The 8,174-nt window shown below is 41.8% G+C and overlaps 1 protein-coding gene across 1 annotated transcript; it reads right to left on the reverse strand.

Moving 5' to 3' along the window:
• Nucleotides 1–239: 239 nt before the first annotated feature.
• On the reverse strand, nucleotides 240–6,488 carry hnf4a (hepatocyte nuclear factor 4, alpha). The gene is made up of 10 exons (XM_070839689.1): nucleotides 6,292–6,488; nucleotides 5,071–5,245; nucleotides 4,372–4,466; nucleotides 3,871–3,977; nucleotides 3,616–3,771; nucleotides 2,712–2,799; nucleotides 2,440–2,592; nucleotides 2,058–2,294; nucleotides 1,792–1,914; nucleotides 240–1,308 (listed from the first exon to the last, which is right to left on the reverse strand). Exons 1-10 carry the CDS (start codon nucleotides 6,377–6,379, stop codon nucleotides 1,166–1,168), a joined length of 1,365 nt encoding a protein of 454 aa, XP_070695790.1. The 5' UTR covers nucleotides 6,380–6,488; the 3' UTR covers nucleotides 240–1,165.
• Nucleotides 6,489–8,174: the final 1,686 nt, after the last annotated feature.

Below are 8,174 nucleotides of genomic sequence, written 5' to 3' on the forward strand. Positions count from 1 at the left end.
ATCAGTGCAGTTCATAATGATTTTATGGCACTTTATCAGTCTGAAGCAACCTGTTGGCTATCAGTGAACAAGCAGCACTGCCACGTTGGACCCATTTTTTTTTTCCATCCTGTTTTTACAACATATCTGATTCCTATAAGTTGTATCATTGGTTTTGCAGTGAATTCCCGTCATTATTCAGAAAACTCTTCCCGTATGATCACAGACAGTATGAAATATGGTCTGCAGAAGGTACAATGTAAAAATAGAACTTGAGATTTATTAATTCATCTTCACATTGTAAGGCAAAACATTGCCTGTTTTTGTAAGGCAGTACAAGTTACAAGGCACAATTTATTCCATCAGTTAAACCACAACAAAGTACTAAACAAAAAATATAATATATTTTTTAAAAATGAATACAACATATTATTGGGAAACATCCTCAGTGTGTCTGCTTCCGACTTTTACAAAGTGGCACCGCAGACGTCATCATATGTACCAAGATTTCTTGGTGTAAATTTAAGCATGTTACATTTTACTGCTGTAAATATGCATTTTCCAGTACTTAAAATGAGCTGCAGATATTTTAATCCTGCCGCAGAATATTTAAAAGAAAAACGCAAAAAGCTGAACGCATTTGAGGGATTTCCTTTAGCTTTGATAAACTTCAATTTCCTGACTGAACGTTGGCACCTTTTTATTATAACTAATGAACGTAAAATAAGACATTGTGCAACACTAAATACATGACAATGTAAGGCCTGTTGTAACATTCATAAAATACTGACATGGTTCCACTGCCATGTCTAACATCAGCCTTACTGCACACACTGAGGCTATGCTAAAGGAAGTGATGTTACCCAATAATAAACTATATATACAACAATATTTCTCTGTGTCGATCTTACAGAACAACAGCACGACTGGATAGTTTTGATGCTCACTGTTTTGTCTGGCTTTCGCTGAGCTTTGGCTACTCAACTGCAGCTGCATGTGTGAACAAATAGATCCCTGAAGAAAAACAGCAATCTGCAAGGGACATAATCGCAATTATGTTCTATATATTTACCTACTTTATTGTTTCAGTCAAGTTAACAGCTTCAATGCTGATTGAGTATAAACGTATATATATAAAGACCCTGGTTTAACACAATAAAAAAAAAAACTGAAGGAATAAGGATTGTTAGATGGCCTCTTGCTTTGTAATAGTAGGCTGAGGGATGGAGGTTGGCTGCTTGGGCACGGTGGCTATGACCCCTTGAGCCATTTTATAATGTTCTGAGCTGGAGGCAGCAGGCGGAGAAGGGATTGGGGTTTCAGGAGTGGCTGAAAAGTAGAACACAGAGAGTTAGCGAGTTAGAGGGAGAAAGTGCAGTATAAGCAGGTGTATATTTACCATTCTGCAGTATGACATGTCTTGGGGCAACACAATTTTCAGATAAGGAATAAGCACTTTTGTGAAATTTCTCAGAGCATTAAACATGTCAACAGAGAATAACAGAAGTTCTCTTTGACAAAATAAGCCAGATTAGTTTCCATGAAGAATTTAGAGGATTATTCTGCCAAGCTTGTTTGTCCTTCCAGCTACCTGACTAGGCTGCACATGGAGCTGGGTGAGGGAAAATTGACAATCTCTGTTATGTAAAATATAACTGCTCTTAAACTCACTTAGATTAATGCTTCTGATCACACTGATCAGACTCCCCAGTCGCAGTCCCTCTACTGTATGTGGCGACCTCATGTATAAGATGAAGCCAGAGGACTAATCTTAGACACCACACCAGTTGTCCTAATGTGTTTTGTACTTACAGATTTGACCATTATGGATCGGCGTTGGCATGTTGCTGGACACTATAACATTGCTGCTGAGGTGCTCCTGAACCAGGTGAGGGTGCAGAGTGTGAGGTGCGTGTGAAACCTCATTGGCAGAGCCTGAGACACAAACCACACAGATATATAAAGTCTTCATTTACTACAGCATATCTGCCACACTCTCTCTTCTATATTGTTCATACACGTGGATTCTGTATATGAACGCAGAGGTCACGGTCTGAAAATGGTCTGAAAGCGCTCACCTCCAAGAAGCATTTCTTGTAGCAGGTTGTCGATCTTGGCCATGCCAAACAGTTTGACGAACTGGATCTGTTCAATCATTTGCCAGGTGATGCTCTGTAGTGTCGGCAGCAGCAGCAGCAGCTCCCCGAAGCGGCCCCGGGAGTCGTACTGCCTGTCGTTGATGTAGTCTTCCAGGCTGACCTGGACCTGGTATCGCATCCGCTTGATCTTTCCAGGGTCACTCAGACCTTTAGCGTCTGTGGGCAAATAAAGGCAGGGATGTTTACAAAGAGAAGCGTGTTAATGAGTTGTAAATTTTCATCCAATGGCTAGAGGACTTCACTGGTACCATCGGCTTGAAAATTAGGTAACACAATCTGCAGGACCAGTGAGCAGGAGTACCTGGGTCAAAAAAAACTATGGCTTTCAAGCAGGCATATTCATTGTCGTCTATCTGAAGCTCCTGGAAGGGAAGCACAAGCTCATCCAGGATTCTCACTGCTACCCTGCCCACCTCCAACTCCGGGCAGTTTCTGGGAATGATGTAGTCATTTCCTGCAGGAGAATCGCAAACACCACATTAGAATTTTTAGAAGACGAGACAGTGAATTAAGTGAGTTAAGAGTAATGGCAATACAAGGGTGGTAAAATACCCTTCTGCGTATCATCTTTACCTAATAAGAGGATGTCTTTGTATAACATGGACCTCTTCGCAGCTCCGAGCAAAAGGTGTTCTCCAGCATGAGCTCGCAGCAACGCCACCTGAAGTACAGCAAATTCATTCACGCATCAGCTGTGTGACAATAGCTCAGTGAAACCTGCAATCCTCTACAACTTCCATTGAATATTTGAGTATTCTATAGTAATAGATCTATCTATAGATAGATATATAGATAGCTAGATAGAGAGATAGAGAGATAGAAATATTTTATTGATCCACAGGGGGAAATTCTGGTGTTACAGCAGTAAAGGTGTAAAAGTGAGTAAAAGTGACCACCACCATGAATACAGACAAATAAATAAGCAGATAAAAAGATAAAAATGTGCAGATTAAAACCAAAGTGCGATTAAATGTAGTGCAAGTTGAAGAACAGAAGTACATATTAGTGTTAAATAGCAGAGGGTGCTGAAAGCTCTCTGCCAGCCAGAGTTGAGTTGTCTTTATACGTCTTTCTAAAAAAAACCCCATTCATCTGAAGCTCACTGTGTAAACTGAATAGAGACACTGGTTCCCTCAATGATATAACATCAGGAAATCAGTTACCAAGGCCTGGTAATCACACTGTTAATGATTCAGCACTTTCTTTCGAAGAGGGATATAACTTGAAAACCAGCTCATCATATTCTAACTCAGGGTTAAAATACATTAACCACTCTGGTTGAAGAGCTTTGGTTGGCTTTTGAGTGATTAAATGCCCCTCATACTCTCTTTAAATGTACATCCTTTTCCCTACAACATTTGGATTTGTCTATACCTGTGTGCTCCTGCAGCCTGCGTTGTGGTTTTGAGTGGACTGGTTGATGAGTGACCAGAGTGTCTATACAACTATGTGCATTGTGTCTGTGTATGAGTCCTACCTGGTCATCCAGGGGCAGGTCGCAAAAGGCTGGGATGTACTTGGCCCACTCCACCAAGACCAACAGCTGCTGCTTCATGGACTCGCACACGTCTGTGATGGCGGCGATCTTTTTGGTCCTTATGTCACCGTTCAGTATGGGAGCAGTGGAGGTGATCTAGATCAGGCAGTGCACACGTGAAGTCATTCGATGCCTCGTCACAGGCGATTAATGGCAGTCAGATGCGATTCACAGAAATGATTTAGTAGGCCTTACCTGTCTTGACAGTACATCTGCCTGGATGAGTGCGGTGATGGATGGTAAACTGCTGTCTTCATAGCTGGATCTCCTGGTGCTGATTCTGTCTCTTTCATTCTGCACAGCTAAGAGCACACACAGATTTATAGTATCGTCAGTGCTGCAGGTGTATTTGCGCGGTACTTGCAGAGGGAAACTGGGCTATTTTCATTCAGCAAAGAGCTCAGGGTGATTTAAAAGAAAAATAACTCTTCCAAGGTTGTCATGTTTATCAGTATATGGCTATTATTGCTGGGAAATGTTTGCTCAGCATAAGCTGGTTAGAGACTTCAGCGCTCCTCTGAGTGAACATTAACAAAGTGCTACTCTCGCGGGTATTGCAACACACTCAGACGAGTCGTGTCAATTCAGTGGAGAGACAGCTCAGACTGTGGCAGTGATTTGCTGATTAAATGAGAAGTTTTTCACAATATATAGACTGAGTTTACACTTTCACCCAGTTTGCTTTGCAGCTCCTACCTTCTTTCTTCATGCCAGCTCTGAAGCACTTCTTCAGCCTGCAGTATCTGCATTGATTTCGCTTGTCTTTGTCCACAATGCATTGTCTGTTGAACCTGGAAAATAAGTGGAATAAGTTTGTGCTATCATGGAATCAAAAAAGATAAACTTGAATTAGAGGTGCAAACATTCTTTTGGTGGATTGGTTGGCAGAAAATGAATTGGCAATGATTTTCATCATCAAATAATCGTTTTAGCCAAAACAAAATTGCCACATATTTGCTGTGTCCAGTTTTTCGAATGTGAAGAATTTCACATTCATTTTTATTATATGTGAAAGAAACAGAATATCTTTGTATTTTGGACTGTTTACTGGACCAATCATTACATCTGAAGATGTCAACTTGACTTGTGGGAAATTATAACTGTGTTTTACTATTAAAATAATCTGTTCATTAGGTGCATTTTAGTGATAATTGAAATTATTGATCATTGTTCTTTGCAGCCTGAGAAACAAGTAAGCTCTTTTTTAGAATAATTATAGTGAATTTACTGTTTTTTCTTGTGTCTATTTCACTCACACTAACACACAAACATGAGTGTATGGTTGGGAACCAGTTCCACTGGCAGGGCTGCGTGTGCAGCGCTTTGCTCAATGGCACATCAGCAGCGATAGTGCAGGAAGTATTTCTCCCTTGTTGGTCGTAGATCAGTCCTCACCTGCACGAGTACATGTGGTTTTTGCGGACGCTGCGCCTGAAGAAGCCCTTACAGCCGTCGCAGCTGGACGCCCCATAGTGTTTGCCAGTGGCTCTGTCTCCACATATGGCACACAGGCTGCCCGCCCCCAGGTGGCCGGTAGCGTTCATGTTGGTGCTCTCAGTTGGTGAGGAGTCTGACACAAGGAGGGAGAGAGAAAATGTCTCATCAGGTCAGCAGGCTTTTACTTGGATCAGGGTGACCTGAAACCAGAGTGTTTTCTAAAGGCCTGATTAGATGGCAGTCGACAAGCATCAGGAAAAAAGTGTGAGCACTGTAATTGCAGATTGTCAAGCTGGTTTGATTTGAGAAGGTGTGAACGGCCGGCGTGAATGCAATGATCCCCTCCACTGACGGCTGATCAAAACCAGCCTTCATGAGAGCCTGCGAGGGCCTGTTACCTGCCTGAGTAGGTCACACAGAGTCAACAGAGCCCAAGTGATGTCAGCTTGATTACCTCTGAAAATGCAATCACTGGAGACAGTCTTTTTTTAGTCACCCACACAGTCACCAGACTGGGACAATCAATCTTAGAGCATGTCATGATGCATGCTATAGATTAAAAGTGGCAGGCTGACTCAACAGACATTATTATACATGTATATAATAGAGGAGAAGCATGTAAGGGATGAAGAAGTTGAGTGATAAGTAATGTTCCCAGTCAGGCTTCCTTATTTTAGGGAATTTTAGAATCAGGATCACAGCCAGACGTCATGGGAGACTGCATATAGAAATACGTTGGTGTCATTGTGAGCACAAACTGAACCCATTTGCTTCACTTTAGACTCTGTGGGAACAGGCCGTTTGCAACAGGAGATGCACGATCATGATACTCAAACTACTGCTTCATCAGAGGATGAATATCAATCCACTGTGCTCAATCTGACACCACATCACTCTACAAGCTGAGACGGGCCCATATTGCCTGGACCAAATGACCCGGGTGCATTGAGAGCAGAGCGGAGTCTCGTAAATCAAAATCTCTTAATGTTTTACTATCGCACCCAGAGGTGATAAAAGACGACCACTACACCGGATCATCCCTCTGCGAGCAGGAGCAGATGGACAAATGACCCCTTTTTATCACCTCACGCCAGAACTCCCTCTGTCATCTCCTGACCAAAGTTTTAAATCAGTAAAAGTTTCAAAGTTCAACACTGGAGTTGCATATATGTAACTCACCTGCGCCCAAGGGGAGCACTTGCATGTTTTCGAACTCCAGCGTGGTATAGGCTGGGTCCAGAGCCTCGCTGTAGTCTGCCATGTCCATGTCTGCCAGTGCTTTGGACAAACAAATTCTCAACTACCTGACAGTGGGGCAGAAAGACTTGTCCAAGAAGCTAAAGTGCCCCCCTCCTCCTCCTCCTCCTCCTCCTCCTCCTCCTTCACTTCTCACACCCCCACACACCTACACTGACTCCCCTCCCCTCCCCTTCTTTTTTGTGCCTAGCCCCACCCAGTAACAAGGTGGCTCCCTGGCCCAGTTGACAGTGATGGGGACGTTCTGGTGTCCAGTGACTGACAGCAGAGCTCGCCTCCTTGTCCTCCTTCCCCTCGTGCCGCTAACCAGAGGAGAGGTGGAGTGTCTCTGGTTGATGGTTAACTAGACCTTGCAGTGGCGAATCACAGGGTTGTTGTTTTTTTTGTTTTTTTTTTTGGAGGAGATAGCACAACTTTGATATCTGCCATCTCCCTCCAGTTCTCTGTCAGTAATAGATTAACAATTATTCCATGGTGCTGTATCAGGTCAATCCTTTGCCAAATTACTCTACACCACTTCAGACCAGTTCATTTTACAGCCAACACTTTCTGTAGCATGCTGTTATCACATGCACACACATTATGACGTCCACAAGCAGCCAAGACCAAATGAAGGTGCAGCTTAGTGTCGTGTGTCTGCAGGGAGAACAGAAACTTAAACTTAAAAAAGTGTGATGTAGGATAGTTGTACTTGACTGTTGCTCTTTTATGTTACTTTATACATCCACTCCAACACATTTCAGAGGAAACATTGCACTTTTGACTCCACTACATTTATCTGACAGCCATGATTATGAGAAAGTGGGCCCCCACACCTCCTACATAGGAGCAAGACGCACAGACTGAAAGAGACACAAAACTCTCTGAGTCATTTTGCATCTCTTTTCTGTGATATTTTGCCGGTGACACAGAACTCTCAGGTGTTGCTTCTGGTTCAAAAACTGCACCTGAACTTCAGTGTTTGGTTCATGTTTGATAAGAAGAGCTTCCTGCCACAGCAGACCCACACAGAGGCCTGGCTGTTCAGCAATCCATCTATGCTGACAGCTATACTTGCAAATCAAAATTTTACTTACATAAAATATACATATACACTGTTGCCCATAAAGTTGGAATAAAATGTTTTTTCACCTCTTCTCATGAAATGATTGTGATAAATAAAGTGTATATCTTCTCAACTTTATTGATCAAACTCTTCCAAACATATCACAGTGAAACTTAAACCACAATGAACCTTTGCAAACTGTGTATTCAGGCTTTAACAACATTGGGGGTATTGAACAATTATTCCAACTTCGTGGGCAACAGTGTACATATATAACATACATACATATGATCGGTTTCTAACCTAGGATCCATTATTATAGATTAAACTACCCAACAACATATGCAATAGTTTAATAGCAGCTCTACACCTTGACCAGCTGCTACATTAAGATGCTTCTTATATGTACTTTGAAAAATAAATAAGATAATAATAATAATAATGCAGTAATATAATTATAGTAATATAACACTCTGAAATGGATTATTCTGTAGAATGAGTACTTTAACTTTCAATTGTTTAAGAATTTTTTTTGTTGATAATAGTTTAGTACTTCTTCTTAAGTACATTTTGAATGTAACTTAGTATTTTTATTACACAATGGTATTGTTACTTTTACTTGGGGAAATGTTCTGAATACTTCCTGCACCACAGGAAACCCACTGGTCACATCATATCAGTCTGTCATATTCAGACCTCCTTCCATGTGTAAAGCGTTGTTGGTAAATCTGAGTTAATTCTCGCATAATTAACAGGGGAA

This window comes from Pempheris klunzingeri, chromosome 11, assembly GCF_042242105.1.
Source record: "Pempheris klunzingeri isolate RE-2024b chromosome 11, fPemKlu1.hap1, whole genome shotgun sequence".
Lineage (NCBI taxonomy): Eukaryota > Metazoa > Chordata > Actinopteri > Acropomatiformes > Pempheridae > Pempheris > Pempheris klunzingeri.